The sequence below is a fragment of the Frieseomelitta varia genome, unplaced genomic scaffold (genome assembly GCF_011392965.1).
Source record: "Frieseomelitta varia isolate USP_RPSP 00005682 unplaced genomic scaffold, Fvar_1.2 scaffold_655, whole genome shotgun sequence".
NCBI lineage: Eukaryota > Metazoa > Arthropoda > Insecta > Hymenoptera > Apidae > Frieseomelitta > Frieseomelitta varia.
The window spans coordinates 45,141-68,473 of record NW_025110429.1 but is presented as its reverse complement, the minus strand read 5'-3'; the positions used below and the strand labels follow the sequence as shown (position 1 = coordinate 68,473).

The 23,333-nt window shown below is 45.5% G+C and overlaps 1 protein-coding gene across 1 annotated transcript in view; it reads right to left on the bottom strand.

Moving 5' to 3' along the window:
* Positions 1-4,548: 4,548 nt before the first annotated feature.
* Positions 4,549-23,333, bottom strand: part of LOC122534979 (lachesin-like) — a 54,510-nt gene continuing 35,725 nt past the window's right edge. Inside the window, exon 5 of the mRNA XM_043666111.1 lies at positions 4,549-6,325. Coding sequence (XP_043522046.1) covers positions 6,216-6,325 — 110 coding nt within the window. The 3' untranslated portion in view covers positions 4,549-6,215. The remainder of the gene's footprint in view (positions 6,326-23,333) is intronic.

Below are 23,333 nucleotides of genomic sequence, written 5' to 3'. Positions count from 1 at the left end.
TAGCGTTGCGAGGAGCACGATCCACGAGGACGGCCATTAGTCTCGGCTCCGTTGTTGTTCGCACTGTCGCAATTTTCTGCTTATTAATCGGATAGCGTGTCACGATGTACGCGCGCGTGATGTCTGCTTTCGTACACGCATACAAGAACGAACTCCCTCGCAAACGCCTCGACGATCGCGTGTGCAAACGCGATTCCGCTTTATTTTCCATCGCAGAATACTGTATGCTCGGACGAACGGTTTTCGGACCGGTTATCACGTCGAAGAACAGATGTTCCGTGTCCCGTTGAATAACGGGAAGTTCAACGGTGGATTCGCGGTAATCGACAAATGATCGCACGAAAAAAAAGAGAAAAAAAAATAACGCCAAGGATAAGATACGAGTGGAATGAGGAAGGAGTGGGGGTTGGAGGAGGGAGAAGGCTTAATCCGTGCCTCGAATCTAGGTTAAGTTTGGGTTATCATCTACTTAAGGGGTAATTTGCATAACCTCGATTCTTTGCCTTCTAGAAGGCTTGGCTCTTACGTAAACCTTACGGGCCTAACTTTCATTGATCTTGACAAACTTTTTACGTCGTTTTAAATAATCTCTCGATAATAAGACGTTCTGTTCCCGCGAGAGAAATTTTTCAATCTTCTCCGATCGCAATACCGGTTGGTGAAGACGAAGCGCAGTTGCGAGTACAAATCAAGTATATTGGTTGGAAGGTTTTGTCGATAAAGAGATAGTTGCAGAATATATATCGTTCTTAATCTCTTAGTTACGGCGAGATTTATCGCGAAGCTACACTTCCAGTACGGCAAACTGTGCGAAACAGTGTAGCAATGTATGAAATTTATATCCGATTACGATAAACTATGAATAAATCAAAATTTTGGAATTGAAGAGATCAAATAAGTTGAAGTTTGTTTTACGAAGAGTGTGAGAAATCGTAGCAGCGTAACAGTGCGTGTTTGACTGAGAGACAATCATTCGAAAAGATGGCATATGCGAGAGCTGCTTATAGCTGGGCAAGTTCAGTAGCCAAGAGATTAACAAAAGACTGATTTGTTCCGATTACTTTTTGAGTATCCGCGAGATATATCGTCAATTTCACTCCTCGTTAGTTGTGCGACTTCACCATGTCGCAGACTGTACATACGTGCCACGTCGTTCCACTGGCCTACTGTTTCATTTCGAGAAGGAACTCGGAGAACGATTCGATTACCGTTCAATATCGGCGAGGCAATGCGACGAAACGTCGCCTGATCGACGCATTAATTTCGCGTAACAGCTGTGTTAACGGCTGGCAAACAGAGAAAGAGAGAGAGAGAGAGAGAGAGAGAGAGAGAGAGAGAGAGAGAGAGAGAGAGAGAGAGAGAGAGAGGAATTACGTTTTCTCCTTTCTTTTCCTCCGACGTTGGTGTTTCGTCTTTTCCGCTACGCTTTCACAGCAATCGGAGGAACGCGTCAGTGTGAATCGATCAGCGTCCACGCGATTAACCTTTTGCCTTCGAGTCTCGTGTCGCGGGTTAAACGACGATCCTCGATAAAAAGCGAGACTACGACTTGTCCGCGATTAGATCATCGGCGCGAGGAATTCGAGGAATTCTCGGCGGAGAACTTTGAACGTCCTTCCGTGTCGCTCTCTGACGATGACTCGTTGCTCTGTCATCCGGGATGACAATATTTCAACAAAAATCGACGGGCTGATGTCGAATTTGATGCACTGTTGAGCGAGAAAAGACGCGAAGCAATCTTGAGCGAGAAAATAGCGAGCGAGTGAGACAGATACGCGTAGGTAGAAATGGCGAGAAAGAGAGAGAGAGAGAGAGAGAGAGAGAGAGAGAGAGAGAGAGAGAGAGAGAGAGAGAGAGAGAGGAGAGGGACGAAGCTGTGAATAAAATTCATGTCGCGCGTGCAGCAGACGATACACGATTCCTATCCGTGTACGCATCTAAATAGGCAGGCGTGTATTTTATCGGCGCGTGCACAGGCCGCGAATGCGAACGCGGACGCGGACGCGGACGCGGACGCGGCAATACACCGGTGGCGTGTAACGATGCGACGTCACCGAGCAGTATCTCTGTTACGCCTGGCTTCCCGTGGACTGTGGCCGCTCACGCATCGCTTAACATAATCCCCCATCCGACCAGGTCTACATAGATTACGAAATGATACCTCTGAAACGCGTACAATTATATTGGCGTGAGATATTTCACCCGTGCGCGCTGTTTCGTGCTACGAATCTCAATCCGCCGGTCTCCTCCTCCTCCTCCTCTTCCTCCTCTTCGTCGCTTTGCCCGTCGTCTGCCCGCTTTCGCGTAGGATATCGCTACGAACGAGGATAAATGCCGAAAAGCTGTTGGCCTAATTCATTGCCTCGTCCCGCGTGCATGCCGTGAATCGCGATCAACTGCTCGCGAACTGGTTGGTGATTTGAAGAAAGTTCGTGATCGAAGAAAATTGAAGGGGACATAGACTGTGTACCGTGGTGATATTGGAAGTTACAGCGAAAATGTTTCGGAGCCGTATTTTCAGACGAGAGCGTGTAAATAGAGACGTCTTGATTAAATCGTCGCCGGCGGTGAGCGGTGGTAATTACGGCAAGGTTGTAGGTAGAATCATAATGTAGCCATTCGGCTGGCTCGTGGACCGAATTCGAATGAGTCTATCGGTTCCCCGGCGGCGTGGAAGATTCGCGCGGCGCCGCGTCGACGACGCTCGCCCGTGAAAGATAAATCTGAAACGGCGCACTAATTTGCCATTTTCATTTAAATGCTAATCCGCAAAACAGAGGCCAAACGGTTGAACGTTTCTCGATGCGCTCGAAGGAGGGGGCGGGGATCGGTCTCCTCACGGTTTGTCGAGGGAACCTCCCAGACCAAGTCTCGTACGACTTTTCTGCACGCTTTATCTTTCGTTCTCGTACATTAAACAAGAAATCACGTTTCTCTGCTTACTCGTTTTACTCTTCTTCGCTCTCTCTCTCTCTCTCTCTCTGTTTCTCTCGAAGCTCTTCTTTCGTTTTTTATGCCGATGTTTTCGAAGAATCTTCATCCGAGGATGCCGGTATTCGGGCGGAGGATACCACCGTTCCCGCCGGCATCGCCGATAAAAGGGAACTTTTCAATTTAGAAGCGAGCCAACTTTCACAGTTGCAAGACTTTCCGACCGAATGATACTTTATCGAAGCCCTTTTCGCGCGATCGAAACTTTTCATACTGGCTTCCCTGAGCCGCTTGCGTGACCGACGAACGAAGTTACCCAGACCAGACACACAAATGGTTTCTACCGATTCGTCCGGAAGCGGAATTATGCGTCGACCGAGCCTACCACACCGCTAATTCCACGACACGACTGTTTCGTCTCTCGCTTTTCAGCCTGGCTCCCCTCACCGCAAAATTCGGCAGTTTCTCGTCGCTGGCCGAATTCGAACTTTCATTTTTCTCTGCGACATTGTACGACCTCTGGAAACCAACAAACAACCAACAATGCAACGCTGTTGTATCGCAACTGGAACCAGTTCCCCTCGGAGCATGAAAAATTTCTCGCGGTCGCGCGAAATTTTATAATTTGAGAATCGTTTGTCATTTTTCATCCGCGGCAGTTTAATTATCGGACACCGGCGAAATTGAATTACTGGCAAAACACCGGATCGGTTATTAATATTTGCGTTTCGTTACCGTACCGCCGGATCACGGAACGTTGGCTCCGATTTTGAATTCACGATGCTTTTCGATTAACCGAGTCCTAGACACCGACGTTGGCTGGCAGACGATTCGTTCGTCAGTCACGTCGCCGGAATTGGATTCTCCGTGTCGTTTGATGTCTTTGTGTCTTCTTTCGGTAATTAATTCGGAGCGGCGGGCGTATTTTAATTTAGAGCGGGCCTCTCGCCTGTCGACGATATCGCGAAACCCAATTACACGTCACGCGCCGATTACACGATCGGTAATGGAAAGTTTCTTAATTAGAGGGAAGCCACGATGATTAATACGTTCGCCCGGGGAATCATAGTAATTTCGGGGTCTTTGAAAGCGCGCCGCACGAGAGCGGGAACGCGCGTCGCGAGAAAACGCGTGGCTGGCATCGCGGAATGTTTCAAACCAGCCTCCGTAATGACACCTTTATCGCGTGAAAATTAGAAGCGTGCTCGTTTCGTTTTCATCTCCTCTCCGCGTGTCGTTGATTTCCGACACGGAATTTCATCGTTGTGTTTTAATAAATCATTTGTATTGTCGCGTCAGCGACGGCCTCCCATTTCCCCTCGCGACGGAAATTGAAACATCGACCGATTTATTTGTCGAAGAATCGCCGACGATCTCTGCCAATCGAAGAAATTCTCGCCGTAAATATTTGCGCCAGTGAATATTAGTCGCGAGAAATCACAAGAGGAGAAAGAATCGGGCAAAAAAAAAAAAAAAGTAACGAAGGAACAAAGAGAAAATGAGGTGAAATTTGTGAAAGTTGAAACGAGTTGAATGGAAAATCAGCAAGTTGCCGTGGCTCGTGAATTTTTTTTCCTTTTTTTTTTCTTTTTTTCTTTTTTTTTTTGGAGAAACGGCAGGCGAAGTTTCCACCGTCGTGCAACGATCCAACGAACCGTTTCGATAATTGGATTCTCCGGTGGCGACCGTTTTTTTTTTTTTAAATAACGCGAAAACCGTCGTTACGCTCCTGCCAACCTTCGTGATTTCGCGAGCGCCATTTTTCACGTGCCGAGGCATTAATCAAATTCCCTCCCTTCACTCCCTCGAGGGCTGTCTACTTGAATGCCATTTCCTGGCCGGGCTTGAAAAAGTCTCCGGGCCTCCCGGAGATTCCATTCAGCGACTTTCCTACGCAAACTACTCACGTATCTCCCCCAAGCGTCTTCGGGGACGTTTTGTTTCCGATCGCGACCTCGATTTGTTCTTCGCGATCCGCGAGATTCAAACTGTCGAACAACCGAAGCGACTGAAGCGACGGTATCACGTTAATTGACGATATATATATACATATATATCGCACGCACTCTTTAGAAAGAGCGACCATTCGAAACGGGGAGTATTGGCGCATCGCGAGGAGAGTCTAGAGTTTCGTTCTGTTCACCTTTTCCAAGTGTGTACTCTCGCAGGACAGATTTGTCATTTTCAGAGCGACCAAGCCTCGCCGAGTTTGATTGTTTTCGGAATTTATCGCGCTACGTGGTAACCCCCGGGTGTGCGTGTCTCCTTTCTTTTTTTTCGACTTGTTTCATCGACCGATTATCTCGCTCTGAGTTTACAATCTTGTTTGAAAATTTCAAGTAGGTTTCGATCGTGGGAGAAGGAAGAGTTTTCATCGATCGAGCTGTCATCGAGCTTTACCCGACTTTACTTGTTGAACTACCAAAGTGGTGAGCGTTCGTCGATTTCTATTAAAATTTTCTATCACGACGCTCGAAGTATTCGACAAACACAATTACACAGAGTCGCGAAAATTGCACGCCAACTGGCATTCAAGCCGTGAATTCATCACGGTGAAACAACACGGTCGAAAAACGCAACGAAAAAATTCAAACGCGAAAAGACACCGACACGAGCACCGCCGTAATAAATTTCCCTCTAATTGCGTCGATTAACTACAGGTCCGCGGTGCAGCGTCATATTGCTCTAGGAGCGGTTCGTTCCCCGTTCATACGTCATTACTTCCGACAAATAATTTACCAAGATAATTCACCTCACAATAAATATCCGACGCTAATTAAGCCGGTAATCCAGCGGCAGCCGATACATGATTCAATTATCCCAATTAATATTCGATTGCGATTAACAATCCAATTAAAGGTATAGAACTTGGTTGACAAATAATTTCGTCTGTTCCCGCTAATGCATTCCATCAATCGCTATTCGGTCTAATCGCGAATATTAGCCAAACGTACTGTTTCGTTTCTTTCGCGAGTGAATCGCCTTTATGAATGCCTCCCCTGACGCGTGACGCGTGATTTCTCCGAGAGACAAAGCCGCTCGATTGTTACATTATCTGCTAAATTACGTCGAGATGAAGCAAATCACGCGAAATAAATAAATAAATAAGTAGAGAAAAAAAAAAAAGAAAAGAAAAAACGTTTCGAAGGTGCACGCGCGATGCTCTCGAGCGCGGCTCTTCTCCGTGGAAATAGATGGTGATTCCGAAGGATTCAGACACAGACTCAGGGCGCGACAGAACGTCCTGGATAAACACGGGCCACGTGGGTATCGTGATCCATCTCCTAATTCGCCGTCTGGGGCACGTACGGGGGCATGTAGGGCCCCGTGAGGATATACTGCACCGCCACCACCATCAGCTGCGGCGCGCTCCATCTTATGATGTACGCGCTCCCTGAAACAGAAATGCATTTTCCTCGTTACTTGCGGTAGCCGACTCGCGCGCTCGCAGCCGGAGCTGAGTGCCGTAATGCTTCTGCTCGAGGATGAAAAGATGCAGAGTGCACGTGTCTGTTGGCGTGTGTCTCCCACGGACTGCGTTTCCATCGCGTTATGCATCGTACGGAAGACGGTAGAATACGGCCATGGGAATATTCGTTTTCGGACGGTGCAAGGGAAACGTATTACATCCACGGGACCGGCTGGTTTTTTACGGTATTGGAACTTTCGACGTCTCGCGTTACGGTGGTTCGTAACGAGACGCGTTTTGTGTTACGTGTTTCGCGCAAAGAGGTAGAACGCATCGGGCGTGGAACAAGGGAATTATGATCTCCTGGCTGCGGCTTTGTCGTTGGCTTACGCGTAATCGTTACACGATTAGTCGATGTTCCTAATTTCCAGAGCTCATTATCGCGGTAATTGGATGTCGAAATGAGGAGTTCCGAGGCTCGTGTCGTTTAAAATTTCGCGCTACGCTGCCACGGAATCTCAGTCCGCGAGGGAATTACAAGCGTTCCGTTCTCGTCGGCTGCCACGTAGACTCTACCGGTCCGAGTTCTGGCGCGTACGGCAGAAAACGCGTCGGTATTTATGCCAACGGCGAACAAATTTTCCGTCACCCCTCTGAAAGCTGCCGGCTATCTGGGGAAAGTTTCGCGAGTCGCGTCGCGAAAGAGAATTTAAATTAACATTTAAAGTGGAGGAGCACACATTTTCGAAATACTTGGCGCGTATCGAGTGGCGGGAGGGGATGCGTCGGCGAGCGATACCGGCCGGCGAAAACTTGTCGGATGGGAAAACTCGTCTAAGCAACGGAGAAAGCGAAACGGTTTCCGGGACGGAACTTTCTCGTCTAGAATCCCACGGGTGTTCGTTTCGCGCTATCTCTGATCTAAGCTCGCTCGAGCAACGACCAAAGATCTCATTGGTTTTCCAATAAATACACTCTTTTTCGATATATCGACGCGAGCGTTCCTTCTATCACGGATGCTACACCTAAATTCGCCTGCTCGTTGAAGATGCCCGAGCTTAAATAAAATTTCCACTGTGCTTCCGTTCAGGCGAAATACCTGTTATCGCATCGAGCTCGTTTCTCAAAAACGTATTTCCAAAATATCTCTGGGATACGTACAAATATATGCACCTTTGTTTAAAAGATCATTCCTACGATGTTCGATCGCACGAATAGAATGTTTTTTACTCGACACACGGCGAAGAGCATAACTGTAACCAATGACGATGGAAAATTTAAACTGATCTAACTCCGAAGACAAAGATCGTACAACAATTCGCTTGGTGAGTTTAAAGATGATTTCACGTCAGGTAGGAATACCTTTGTTTCGAAAATTGTAAAAATTCAAACGCATATGAAATCATTGAAAAGTCTCTTTTGTGATTAAATCCACCAAGGCATTGAAATTTGAATATCAAAGTTAAACGACAAAATTTTAAAAAAATCTTAATATTAATTCGTCATTTAGCCTCTAATGTTCAAAGTTGAAGAAAAAAAACACAGCGGAGTCTTAAGGGAAAAACAATTTTTAAAATGACGGTGGAACTAGTTACGAAAATAATTTTTTAACGTTTTTATTTTTTACATTCTCACTTTCTCATCTGCCACGTGATACCGTCATTATCATATAAAGAACGAATTCACTGTCAAACTAGAGATTTTGTACTTTAAAAAGCACCAAATGTTATATATAATTTTTATATTAGTTTAAATTGTCGGCAATATTTCGTTATTATTGGTAAAGTCGTTCCAGTCACTCTATACAGGTAATAATAGGCAGAAGACGATCAATGAAACAGAAATTACATGATAATAATTTCATTCTACAGAACTCGTTCGACAGATACATAGATTTTTGCCTAGTGCAGTTTTGTATTCTTCGTTCTTTCACAGTGGAGTTTGCTCGTTTCTCGATTATTCATCATCCACGTGAATTCTCACTTGCTCGACGGTATTGAAATTTTAAAGAAACCCCGCGGTGTATTCGCTGAATCGAGTAGAAGCAAAGCACGATGTAATTCAAAGGAGAAGAGAGGGATAAAAGGAACAAGGGGTTGACTTCCGTCGCGCTCGTCACGCTCGTTTTTTCTTCGAGACCGCAGGAGTCTTCTGTTCGAAGGGCCGCGAAATCAAAGTTACAAGGAGAAATCCCTACCCTCCTGTGCTGTGAATTACCTGTCAGCTTGACAGCCAGTCCCTTGCATTTCTGTTTACATATATGCGGCATCAGGCGTGCGCTCGCGTCACTTCTTCGTTTCGCGCGACCGAGCTTAAGGGGCGTTTTTGCCTGGCAGACTTCGGCATACGGTGTTTCGCTCGTCGATTTTTCACGGTTAATCCAGCGGCGTCGGAATTGCCGATGTTTCGAGACGTCTACGAGTTTTGAAAATTTTCGCGAAGCAATTTTCGCTAGAACTAGATCAAGTGCGAATAGTTTGAAGAGAAAAATGTACGAAACAAAAGTAACAATTTGAAGCAACGCAACAAACAAAAATTGCAAAATATAAAACACAATGAGGTAATAATTTGTCGTCTGGGTGTCAACTGGACTCGACTTTTGCTGCCTCTTCAAAAAACGTCGAATGGAACGCGGCTCCGCAAGGACGGATCAAGTGGCAGCCAACTTGTGAAATGTAATTTATCGCGTCTCGACTATTTATTTCGGGTTCGCCCGAATGGAGCAAATAGAGTTATAAATAATCCAGAGATTCCGAGGATCCGAATAAAAGGAGTGTGTGTGTGTGTGTGTGTGTGTGTGTGTAGGAGGATGGGAAATATATCGGGAGTAAATAACGTCGAATCGCTCGGTTCATCGAACGTTCCGGAAACCGCGGCAAGGGAGGCTCCTTGATCGCGGACGAAATTACAAATCGGGCGGCGTATCGGTTATCGGCCGATGAAAAATTTCAAATTGGATGCCGACTGAAATGACAGCGTGGCACCCTTCCGCAGGACAAAAGGAAAAAAAGAAAAAAGAAGCTCCGTCCCCTCTTCTCTACTCGTATCTCTTCACCGTAAGATTTTTATTTACATCCCCGCGTACCGCCTGATTTATCGTTGATCTGCATCACGTTCCCCACGCGGCGTACTCTGCTATTCTCACTACGCCGGCGTGAATCTAGCTGGAAGTTTTGCGTCTGGAAATATATTGGTCGTTCCACCGTGGCTCGGGGTAGATTGTTGAAAAAGAAGCGGACGAGACAGAGACAGAGAGAGGGAGAAAAGGGGAGAGGTACACGCGTGGAAAGAGGGACAGACTCGAAAAGCGAACAAAGAAACGGGACAAATAGACGAAACGAAAAGCACAAAGAGGCGAAATGAGAAAAGCATCGGGTTCAGTTTGGTGGTAGGCAGGGAGGGGTAGGGGTAGGGGAGGGAAATAAAACGAAGTGGAAGAGGCAGAGGGGCGAAAACGCCTGGCGGAGAAATGGATAGAGAGGGTGGAAGGGCATAAAGGGACGAGTAAACAGGGGAAGAAATAGGGTGGAGGAGAGTGAAGAGTGGGTAGAAAAAAAGAAGAGGCGAAAATAGAAGAGAGAAGATGGAAGATGGAAGATGGAAGAGGAAAGAGAGGAGTCCGCGCGGCGTTCTTATCGCGGATACGGACTGACGTAACGGATTACTCGCTATCGCGACCAATATGTCAGCCGGTAAGAAGGACGAGGAGTCAAGCATTATATCGCGAAATAAAATGGCCCGTGGCGTGTGTCCGTGGCCAGGGCGTGTTCTGAAATATCGTCGGCCACTGGACCGGAACGCAGATATAGGTATTATTATTGACACTTTGCTTCTGCCGGAATTATGTATTTTTCATAGCGCATGTGTCGGGTAGCGTCGGTCGCGAATGCAAAGTAACGAGGTTGCCGACGAGCCAACACCACACCGTCGTCGACGACAACGACAACGACAACGACGACGGTGACGTCGACGACGTAAACTCGATGCACCTAGCTTGAGATAGAGAGACGACGTCGCGTCGTTCAGAAAGTTCTCGCTAAATCGGAAAACGCCACTGTGAATTTTAATGCCGAGCTACGATATCGACAGCCGTCGGATACGAAGAACGACTACTCTCTGATCGAACTACGAGATCGGCCGTGTTTATTACCCACCGTTATTATTGACCTCTAATCCTCGTTAACTTGACGTTAATTGCTCAATTGCATTCTCTTTGCGCGACTTTGTAGTTGCCCTTCGAACATCGATCGACGCGATTTCACATCGCATCCTCTTCGAGAAACCGGTACACATTTTTCTGTTTTCTACTCGAATCACATTCCGCTCGACTCTGCTTTGCGTACATAGTTCTCGAAACTCGAACATGTTCCAAGTCCTCTTATTCAGGCAGTAACTTTGTTCTCACCGTTCGCAGCTTCGAGAGTTCCCGGTCCATTTTCTTTCTAGAGCCTTAACCTTATCAAATTTATTTTCCGTTGTAAAACGGATGCTTTTAACGTCCGGGTGATCGATGAGGTTTTGCACTACCTGCGCAACCTTCGCCAGAGAGAGAGAGAGAGAGAGAGAGAGAGAGAGAGAGAGAGAGAGAGAGAGAGAGAGAGAGAGAGAGAGAGAGTTTTCTATATCTCTCTCACANGAGAGAGAGAGAGAGAGAGAGAGAGAGAGAGAGAGAGAGAGAGAGAGAGAGAGAGAGAGAGAGAGAGAGAGGGAGAGAGAGAGAGTGATTTCAATATTTCTCTCCCACAATGCGCGGCGACGTATTTCAATATTGATATTTCGTACGCGTTATCCCTCATTCGGTGTTCATGGCGACGATCGAGGATTCACGGCGGAATTATTCATGGAAGGAAGGGAAAAAAGAAGGAAAGAAAGGCAAATTGGGCAGCTAGTGCTGAGGTTGATGCGATTTCGCGGCGCTTTTTCGAAGCCACTGGAAGTTACGTCGTGAAGAATCTCGGTTAATCCGCGTGCATGCCGGTGAATTTTAATGCAACGTCTCGATATCGACAGGTGTCGGCGCTGCCGGCGTTGTCGTGAAATTTTTTCGACGACGCCCGTCGCGTCCGCGATTTATTATCATCGTCCCCGGTTCATTTCCCTCCTCCACCCCCAACTCTCCCGCCCCCTCTCGTTTCACTTTCTTTCATCCACGAAATATTCCCGAATTTTTGAGCCAATCCGAATCCACCCCGACACGCCAACGGTTAATGTTTGTCGTTTTGTCGATACGTCACTTCTTTCTCACGATCACCGTCGTCTCCCAACGTCATTTAATATCGCGTTATCTTCCTCCCTCGCGATATTTCTACGTCAAACGCGACCGAACGCGAAACCGAAACTCTCGAATTCTATTTTCGCTCGCTTTTTTGCGCTCTTTTTCCTTTTCCTTGAAGATCCGTCGGCAAGATCCGACCGAAAATTCGTCGGCTGTTCCGTGCGTCAACACGGAATGGCGCGAAATAAGAGGAGGCGAGGGAGGGAGCGGGGCGAGGGGTGGAAAAAAGGGTGGATCAGTCGAGTCATCGATTCTCGCAACGTCCGCTCCTATCTCCCGTACCCGTTTTTGCGATCCATTAAAACGACGCTCGAACTTCCTTATCGCTAATTTAATCAACGATAAGGGAAAACTTTGGTCGGGCACCGTAATGCCGGTGGCAAACATTTTTATCAGCCGACACCAGTTCGCTTTTTCGCCCTGCCCGCTCTTTTCCCTTCCTCCATCTTTCCTTCCTTTCTTTCTTTCTTTTTCCTAATGGAAACTTACAACCTCACACTAGCGAAGAGGAATGAATTTTATCCATCCTGCCCCCCATTTTTTTTTTTCTTTTTTAATTTCCAGCGCGTATACCGTCGCATTCCACCGGGATTTTCGCGTCGATAGCTGATCGTAATCGTAATTCAGTGTATATCGTCGATATTGAAGGTAAACGACGAGACCCAGTTGCAATTAATCACCGAGTAATCTCCGATCAAACAGAACGATTTTACCGACGTTTGTTTCAAATCGAATATATATATGTGCATATATATAGATAAGCATTGTCAAGCATCACTGCGCTTGGTACTGGTCCGTCGAAAAATACCATCTCGCGTAGAAAAATGAGGTGAGAGCACGAGAGTGCGCGAAAGGACGAGATCGCCGGATGAGCTTACACCGGGTGGCGATCATATCGATGCATAAGCTGGCCTGATTTACGATCTAACGTACCCTTGCGAATCTACGTCGTCCGCCCGCCCACGGGTTGCAATTCATATTTCACTGCAAACGGTAAAAAAAGGATATAGCACGTCGTATGCACATCGAACGTCGTAACGATAGTCGTCGAGCTATTGGAAATTAAACGTGATGGCAACGGAAAAACCAAGGCCTCCCCTTTTCCTCGCATTCCGCCTTCTTTATTTCCCTTGAAAGATGGCCGCCGTGCCGTCAGCTTTAAGAGACAAGACGAGGCCAGTTATAACGTTATAAATCGATGGGCGGCAGAAATGAGGTCGAAGGGAATAAGAAGGTTATCGAGTTATCGGTTATATATCGGCGTCGGATAGATAGAGAGACAAGTACGGGGCACGGGTTGCGGGGGTAGCGGGAGGGCGAGAAAGCGGAACGGGGGCTGCCGGCAGGTTCTGGATCTCTCTCCAAAGTGCTCCGGCACTTGTGGCACGTGCAATTTGCGACGTCTAAAGTTGCTTCTAACGTGCTGTTGTTTTAATGGCCGCAGACGCTATCGGCAGCGACTGAGTCAGCGGAATTTTCCGGTGACTCGCCGCGATCCAGGGAAATGCGTTTTCACGAACGGGGAAAAATATACGGGCGACTCTCCGTTGTGTCGACTGTCTAACCGTTCGAATAATTTAGGCTAAACCGCGTCATTGATTCCCACTCCAACTCGAGAGAGACGGTACAAAGCAAGGTTCGAATCACATTAGCAACGTTCGAGATTGACGCGGCTTCGTCACACGCGATACTATTATAATAATTTTTACATCCGTCTTTCGCCGAGTTTGAAAATCTCGCGAAAGAAAACGAATCTTGAAGCTGATTTGTTTCTCTAGTTTTGCCAAGAGCATCGGCAATTACGAAAATTAACATTAACAATGAAAACGAAATCGAATTATTAAATATTTGAAGCGACGAGTTTGTGCCAATTAAAGAAAAGGAGAGGTTACTTGTTTTTAATTATAGTAGCGAATAAAATTCACTTTTGTTTCCCGAAATGTCATTATTATTATTTTTCGTTAACTTGTATGAAATAAATATGTGTTTCTATAACCAGTGCCAGCTTTTCTTTCCAATATATCGTTTTCTTTTGTACTGACAGACTCTATTTACGCGATTTTCATTCCCCTTCAACAACACAGGACGAGTGTATACTTTTCTATTAGTGTCACCATCTTTTCGAATTGGAATCGGACGACATTTAATACCAGTGACATGCCTTGAGGAATATTAAAGGTTCTAATTTTGGATAATTCCTGCCGGCGCAAGAACATCGTTCCGCTCCTCGTCGCGAAAGCGGTTTAAACAGTCGTGGACAAGAAGAAGCGCGCGACAGCTCAAATTCCTCGCGTCCTTACGACACGTTGGTATTCGCGATTCTGGTGGATCGAGATGTATTTCGGTCCTCGTTTCTTCTTCTTCCTTCCCTTTTGGGTGTCTTTGGCCACTCAGCTGAAAAGCTCGCGATCAAGATCCACGTGTTCTTCGCCCACGCATTCATTTATCACCTCCGCTCCTGCTCGAGCCAGGTCTGCTGCGTGTGTATATATGTCCGGGGTTAAACGTGGCATTTGTATAAGGGTTGCTTCGTCCTCGTCGACGTGTACATTACGTATGTGAAAGGCAACGGATCTACGAGGGCTCAGGAGACCAGGAGCCACCCTTCGTTGACCCATCTTTTTATTCTTTCGCCAAAGGAAATTACCCGAACGAAGCGGTGGTTGCTCGATCTTCTGTTTCTATTGTTTTTCTTTCCCCTTTATCACGGCCCATTTACCACGTTTCCTTCATCGTGAGAGAGAGAGAGAGAAAGAGCGCCCCTTTTATATTTATAGGTTCAAGTTCACGCCGCTCTTCTTTTCAGACGAAAAAAGGTGATCCCGAATGAAGCCAGGGAACCGGGAGGCTCCGTCGTTTCACCGCGGGAAATATGACTCGCAAATTATGCCGCCGAGTAACGAGATTTTATTATCCGCGAGGTGTGGATTTGGTCTTGGAAGTTCATTCGAGTCGGACGTTTTTCTCCATTCGCCGGCGCGGATCTACTCTCGTTTGCGTGAATTTCGAAGAAAAGGATGGTCTTTTTGTCCTCTCTTTTCTTTTGCCGTTTAAAAAGATAGAAACTTCTCGACGGTAATATTATTGCTCGACTCGATGCAGGGGAGGGAAGGGAGCGAGAGTTTCCAGACCGAGCGTCCGAGGCGAAAATAGTACGAGCACGCTTGAAACGTTCGGGACACTCTGTATCTCATTTTGGGACAAAACGCGACGGTATCTACCGACGTACATATGTACTTCTACAAATTTCGTCCACCATAATTCGCGACAACGAAGACTAATAGCGGTGCCGTTCACCGCCACTCATTTATCACGCGTGTACACGTGGACTTAATGCACCGTTTAGACAGCATAAACACGGCGCGAGGTCTCAGGTAAGACCGATAGCCCGGTGGATGTTAACGTTTTGGAGCGGTTCTTTCCTCGGACAACGTTTTTCCCTCCTCTCTTTGAAATTCTCTTGATTGATTGTCCGTGCTAACTCTGCGCGGTAGTCAGTCTTATCTGCCTCGCATCCTTCTTTTTTTTACACATCCAATTAAAAATTGATAAAAATTTTCATCAATCATCGCCGGTGTCCGGTTGAACGCACAGATCTAAATGTAAGTTCATATATATATATATATATATATATATTTGGCATTTTTGGTACATTACAATCTTCACGTTAGTAGTCATTTGTCACTTGTTATCGAAGTATAAAGAGGACATCTTTTATGAGAGTATATTTTTAAGAGGACATAAATAAATATGGGAAGTCTCATTGTTCAGAATTCCTTCCTGTGCGGCCTTATTTAGTTTTCCTTAGTTACTTAAATCGTATCAACTGACTATTTGTTACAAATCACGTGAGTTTAATTTTTTTCCACATAAATACAACCGCATCTCTCGTTATTCGTCTCTCTTCCTTCGACATTTGCAGAAAATAATGTCCAATTGTTGATTCGAAATCGCGATGAACGACAATCCTCGGGGAATTGAGTTTGGAAGCGGGACATAGTTTTTCCGTTGTTTTTCCAATGATAACACCCAACGATAAATCGTCTAAACCTACGTTCGATAGCAGACGAAAAGTCGCGCGAGCGTCGAGCGTCAGGAGTGGCGCTCGCGAGGCACATCGAGAAAGCGGAAGCCGTAAAATCGACGGTAGAAACGTCGCTTCTCTTGATCGCCACTTCGCGGCGCGCTGGAACAGAGGGCTTGGGAAAAAGGATTTCGAAGCGGAAGCAACGTTCTTCTCGGTCTGTCGGGGGATAAACTGGGATTCTGCTGCCTGGGCGGGGGGGAAGTAGAGGGGAACGAGGCAAAACCGACGAAGGGATGGAAGGGACGATGGAGAAATGGGTAACGGATGCCGCGCGAGCGTCGTTTCGTCGCTCGTTTCACGCCGCGACTGTTCCCAGAGTGCTCTCCGCGTGCGACGAACGGACACGAAGCCACTCGAGCCGCCCTTCCGGCGGAAGTTAAACGCGCGCCCGCGTCCAAGAACGCCGAGAGCGCATCGGTGCGCGCCTACCTCCGTGTCGACTGTTTTTTTCGGCGGTTTTGCACGCTGTAAAATCCAGCCGAGCGAATTTCGCTTGCCGCGCCTCGATGGACAAGCCTTTTCCACCGTCGTCGAACTGTTTTTCAGAGCACCACCCGTAACTTGGTCCGAACGAAACAGTGTGTACTCTTTGATCGTTTCACGGCCTATATCCGAAGGTTCGCAGCATCGAAATTCAGAGAGAAAGAGCGTAGTTTGGTATAAAACGATGTTACGTTGCAAGGATATAATTGAAAATTATATTTTAGTAGAAAAAATTTATTTGAACGAGACGAGACTTCTACTCTGGAACTTATAGATGTAAAAAATGTTATAATAATAAGCTTATGCTTGCTGCAATGCTAAACTATTTCTGCCTGTTGCTGTACATTTTGCTTGTATATTTTTTTCTACTCGTACTTTGCTCAAAGTATCTTAGGACGACTCGTACCTGACTAATTCTTAGCAACGATTTTGAAAAGAATTCAAAATGGACTGTTCAACGAACGGTTTTCTTTCTTTACCGGATCTTTTATTTACACTTGTAACGTTAACGATTACGTACGACGATATTTAATATGTAACAAAGAGAAACTTCTCTCATCAACAGTTACTTTGTTACAGCCATTGCTGTAACGAGGGAGGCGAAGAAAAGGAAGAAAAAGAAAACGGGGAGGGAACGAAGAACGTGCAGATAATTTCTCGTTAAAACGCAGCAACCGGTGTTTCGTTTCGCCTTTATTAACCAAGTCCTAATTGATCTATGACGCGCAACGTTGTAAGAAGATTTCCCTTCGAGATCCTCTTTCAAACACGACGGATGGTGTAACATCGTTCTCAATAATTAAGCTCTTTACAATAGTACATACGCGCGTCTAATTCTCTTAACAATACCGTTCGTTAATCCGAGTCTCGATTTTCAACCGTTACAGGGTTCATTGTTTCGCCGGAGAGTGTTCTCGTCTGCGAGTGAAACGTTTTATGAACGGAGACATATATATAGCGAGAGAAAGAGAAAGAGAGAGGGAGGAGTGAGATGAGGGAGGATAAAGTCGAGTCGAGTTTTAGAAACGAGCGAAGCGCGTTCGCGGATGGAACATCTTCTGACGGCGGCGTGCGGTGTTCTGTATCCGCCGATTTTTCGGTGGAACGTTTGACGATTTTACCCGCCTGCTGCCTTCACAAACAGCCTCGTTTGCTCGTCGTTACGCCCTCATTGCTGTAACATAATTCCCGTTTGATGCAGAAAGTGGGGCCTCCGACGCCGGAGAGCCGCTTAATATCGCTCCGCTGCGTTATATATTGCACGTGCTGCGCAAATATGCACGCGTATTACAGATGTCCTTTGTCGACGATGAGACTCGCATGCGGTCCTCTTCTTAATCCTTCTTTTCCCGCGTTCGTCGGCGAACGTCTCGTCGCGAATCGATCATCGTTCTCTCTTTTTTTCCCTTCTCTCTCGGCTCCAACTCGCGTCGAGATATTTCGTTAACACGCGATGACAACTAAGACAATGAGTTTCTTCGGCCGAAACAAAACATCGTTTATAATTTTGAAACTATTAATTCCTCGACCTAAAGTTCATTAGGACATTCTTTCGTGTCTCGGCGAGTATTGTCTATTCTAGAAGTTATGAACCTTTTTTTTTTTTTAATTCCTGTATGTATACGAGTGAGTGGTATTTAGTTTCGACGTGTTTAATTCACTTTTTCTCGTGTTACGATGTTAGATGGTACGATTAATTTGTGCGACACTCCCATGTAATCAAATTAGTGTGCCTAATGTCTTTATGGTTTTTACGGCCGTGTGGGACATGACACACCGTCGACTATACGTACTACAAACATCTTTCTAATTTATCGTAAGTTCATCATTTCGTTCCAAATGTTGTACAAAATGAAATTTGTTTTGTATTAAATTTACCATATTAACATATTCCGTGCCGCGTATATGCCCACAGTAAACTTTCCGCCATTTGGAATTTTCATTGTAAAACGGAGAATTTTTTAAAAATTTGTTATAAAGTCACGTATCGACGTTTTAATATGTGTACCTCGTTTATTTTATCGTATACGCCCCAGGCGGCGTGACGATCATTTTTTCCGACCATCTTTGAAGACCATCAACTCAACTCGCTGTAGAATTTATTATCAAAATAATTTATTATTAAATTAAATATTATTTATTGTATAGTATTATATAATGAGTTTCCCAAGTACAGTCTTATATAACTTATACAATAAATTATTATTATTTAGTACATAAATATATAATACTAAAGATATTTAGAGCGAAAGAAATTTAAATTAATTTTGACACCATTAAAAAATTGTTTGTTAAAATAATCGCTTGAAATCAAATTTATTGCTTGGTTCTATAATGCATCTTAAACTCGAGACACCTTTCTCGATAAATATAGCTTTTGCGTTATTATAAGACGTACTTCAGAAGCAAAACTATTAATTACAATAGGGTGGAGCGTGTACGGAAAGTAACGAAAAATCGGCCCGGCACGGAACGTGTTAAGTTCAAAAATTCAGTCATAATATTTTATAATTATGCTTCGTTTCACAAATATCACCAACTAGAGAATGGATGCATTTATTACGTCAAGTCTGATGGTCTGGAGTTTGCACTGCGAATTTGCACTGTCGATTCGTCGTGTCTGTGTAGCAAAATTCAGATAACAACACGTGAACAGACCGATCATCATTACGAACGCACGCCCCATTCTGACGGCGATTGTTTCGGGCTCACGCAATACCGCAGCAAAGCTAACGAACCGTAATGTCTCGGGCATTCGCGAAAATGATCGATTAGCACAATTTCCCACAAGTTCTTTGACACGGCGCCAACTATGTATTTCACTTTACCGAACGAAAAGGACGAGAAGCTACACGCTGTGGAACTGCCGGCAGCTTGCGAGGGCGTATGAATACTTGTAGAAACTTTCCAGCGAATATAACACGCGTTACATAAAACATTTTGAGATACGACTTTCGCGATTATATTGGTTAAAACTTGAAGCTGAATCTGAATCCCCGACGAAATTTAAAGAGCGTTAAAACACTTCGGGTGTTCTAAATTTCATGAAATAGTAGAATCCAGGCGGTAGGAATAGCGACGAGCTGAATGTCGAACGAATCTTTGCAATATCAAGGCGTAACTTTCTTTATCGTCGGGCCGAAATGTCGAAAACCCAGGGCTCGATGGTGCAAATTTGTCGAAGAGAAAGTGAGAAAATCGCGTTAACGCCGTGTTAATTTTTTATTACCGTTAGCAACGAACGTCTTGCAACTTCCGTATCCAACATTCCCGGGTTAATTTAAAATTTTGCCGATATAATCACGAAGAGTGGTTGCCTCGATGCGGTGCTAACGAAGTTTCGGAAAGTTTCCAGCACGCGGCGTTGATAAAAATTTTCCGTGGTTTCCGTGCGTTCGAATATTTTCGTTCCTATCGTGCAGATAGGAACGAAACTGTTGGGCAACACCAGTTCTTTGAATTTCCCGGAGAAAAGTCCAAGGTAGCCCCCGGTAGACCGGTCGACTCGGAGGTTTTGTCTCGGCCAATAAACAGGGCCGCCTCGAGAACTTTCAGCGCCCTGGGACCGGGTTCGCAAGTAAGGACATTAGCATAGCGCTCGCTGGCTGGCAATTTAGTGCATTAAGCGCACGCCGGAGAACGGGCAGAAGCGTAGCACGCGCACGGAGGGTAGAGGAAGAGTTCAGAAATGGCTGAACAGAGGACAGAGGAACGCTGGGGCACGGGCTCGAAAAACCGACAACTGGAAAGGCCAAGTTGCGGAGGAAACGGAAGCGGTGAAACCGGTAGCGACAGACTAGCCGGAACGAGGCGGAGAGGTCGAGGCGAACGAGGAAGATGGCAGCTAATGCAGGACAAGAGCTCGGAGAGAAGAGAAAAGGCTAGCCGCTATCAAAGAGTATATTAAAGTAATATTTTGCCAGCGTTGCTTTGTTCCGCGTTGCAGCCGAGGCGTTTAAAAGGGAAACTCGGTTATAATGGAAATATGGACGAGATATAAGAACGAATATGGTCGCAGTGCGTTCTGACATCGGAATTATTGAACGATAACGTTGTTAATAACTAAAACGTCCAATGATCTTCGGAAATAATTAGAAAAGTATTCGGGAATTATTATCTAGATCGGCACTCGTGGGAAGTAGAAATCGTTGATTCGGTTCTTTCCAGGGGAGGTGTGTTGCACTTGTACCGGAAGAATGAAACGGTATTTCATACAACAATTTAATCAGTCGCAGTCAGAGTGTTAAAGAACTGTTTAAAAGATGAAGAGCGTCGCAAGACTCTCGAGCGAATGTTTCACTGGCCGAAATCGAGCTGCGCGACCGCTGTGCAACTGTAGCTTTATGGGAATTTCATTGACGGGCTGGAAACGAGATTAACAATACCGACGTGGACGCCGGGCACGGCGCGACAAATCGATATAACCGATTTTCCATCGACACGGCCGATTGGGAACGGGAAAAGTGGGTAAACGAGAGAAAGGGCAGGGTGTCGCGACGAACGCCGGGTCGGACCGGATCGTTAATATTTCATGAATGTTGGGCGTGACCCTGCGTGTAATTCCCTATAATTCAGAATCGAGCGATGTTTCGTTGGTCGAACGATTGTAGGTCGAATCGAACGGAAGGCTCCTGTCCCGGTAGCAGACCCGCACGCTGATAATCGATCCCGCGAAATATTGAAATTCCGATTGCAGCTCGCCGATCACCGAAGTTTGTTAGCGTTATCTCGGTTTCCTTTTTGCCGTCGGCTAATGGGATTCCGAGCAATAACACGCGGCCCCGTCGATTACCTGGCCGAAAATTGTTTATTTATCGGGGGACCCGGCTCGAGCACGGTTCTGATCGACTCTGCTAACGACACGTACCCTCCCCCCCCTCCCCCTCCCCCTTTCCTCTCCCAACACGGGGGGACATGCGGCGAAACTTTAATTAATTCCCCTTTTAATTAATGCGCCGCTGTCTCTGATTTCCGGCTTTATTATGCATTATACGCTGCTCTCGGATCGCGCGCTGATAGCCAAACTTCACAGCGCGGTGATGCCCCCCGGCATAGAAAAATATTTACTCGACAGTAATTAGGATAATAAACACGCATTATGCCCGCCGGCGGCACTCGAAACTCGAGTTTGGTCTACTTTGCTCTACTTTTCCACGAACGAGCTGGCTGTGATCGTAGTTTCGCGTAGTGTTTATCGGGACTAGAGAACGTTTGTCCTATTTTTTTCCTATGCGCATCTCTCATATTTCTAAATTGTCTGCAAAAGTGTCTTCGTAACTGGGAGGAGGTTAGAAAAATTCTTTTGCTGGAAGATTCTCTCTTCAGCTCCAATTTTCTTGCTGGAATATTCTCTCTTCAGCTCCAAACTTTTATAAACGACGATCATCCATACGTTCTTACGGTGAATTTGATTAATTCGTTCTGAAGACCCAGAAAAGTAAATAAAAAGTTGTACAATTTCTTACGACGTTTATTTATATGTACAACAACAGTTATACAAACGCACATATGTACACAGTCTTGTATCCTCATCAGTCATGTTTTTTCTTTTTCGTTAAAGAATCTGTCCAATGTCGATTGCTTTTCTCTCTTCTTCAAGATTTTTCCAGATGTGATTAACAGCATTGTTACAGCACTGTTGCAGAAATCCCGAAGCCTATTGACCTCAATTTCGTTTGGGTGCCATTCTAAAATCGTTGTTCTGACATCCTTCCCAAATTTCTTCAAAAGATCTTTGATAGCAGATGTCGGCATCGGTCCTCTTTCGTCTTTCTCTTTTTCAGAAGAAAACACATCCCGATGAGTTTCTTGGTGTTCTTCGTTCAAGAGTTCTTGGAGTTCCTCTGTTGTCAGATCACTTTCATGTTCCATTGTGAGCTCTTCAATGTCATCTTCACTCACCTCCAATTCCAGATCTCCAGCAGTTGTCACAATTCTACAAATCTTACGTACTGCGTCGCGGTATATGAGGTGTTCGTTGTCGGAGCATAGAAATCTTACTCAGGAAGAACTCATTTATGGACAGTTCTACTAAAAAAGAACCTGAAGGAATTAAGGTAAAACAGAGACAAACTAGAGAGATGTAGTTTCAAAAGAATGAATAAGTTCGATCTTTCGCGTGAATGAATTCAAAGGTTTTCATCATCTCGCGCCTTGGTCCCTTTCGCCAGAAAGGCGAAAGATAAAAAAAGGAAGAAAGAATCGCGAGAAAAGGGCTTGGGGCCTGGAAGGAAAGGAGGAGAGAACGGTCGATGTTTAAGCTTTTCACGGCTGGGAACGTCGTTATCAAGCCTGGTGACACGAAACTTGGAAAAGGTATCGTTTTCTCGCCCGAGGGGGGCAGTTTGGCGTCCCACCGCCGCGCACAGCGAAACTTTTTCATCAAATTTATCGAGGAACGCCTTGGGCCGTGCTCCTACGCTCTGTTGCGAACCTGTTCGGCGGTCAAAGTCTCTTAAACCTGGCTCCCCGAAACCTGCCTGCTCTGTTCTCTGCCCGCAGCTGTTGAACCGCCCCCAATGTCCTCGCCTCTGTTTGTCTGCGTTTTCATTTCCGTCGTCTAACTTCGTCAGAGCGAAGTTGAAAAGTTGACGAGTTTTTATTTCATTCAAATCTCGCTAAAATTCCCACTATGAAAATTAATTTGTTTGATCAGCGTCCAAGTTCGTTCATTGTTTCTAGTCTCGTGAATTCTTCCTGTTCTTCGTAGTCTTTTTTTCTCTTCTGTGTTGGTTTAAAGTCACATCGACGTCGAAGCCGAGGCTATCCAGGTTATTGTTACATTTTTCTGTTCAAGTTGAAGAGTTCAGTGTAAAATGTAGAAATTTCATAGACGAATTGTATTAAGGCTTTGATTATACTCATAGAATCGCAGTGCGGTAACAGATTAACAACGTTTTCTCTTATATCATTTACGTTTACAGAAGAGCTTCCACGACGAGTCTGAATATTTAATAGGGGTATATTTTCTTGGATGTGAACGTTGAAAAGGAAAAGCTAACCGACGACATTGTGAAAATTCACGAGTTTCTTTCCCGCTGGCCGAAACGAACGTTTCCTCGGGATAGCTTCCTTAAATATTCCGCAGGCTAGGTTAGAAGCCAAAATCGTTGTCGTTACCGTAAATAGTCGTTTGCCGGCGAAACGAC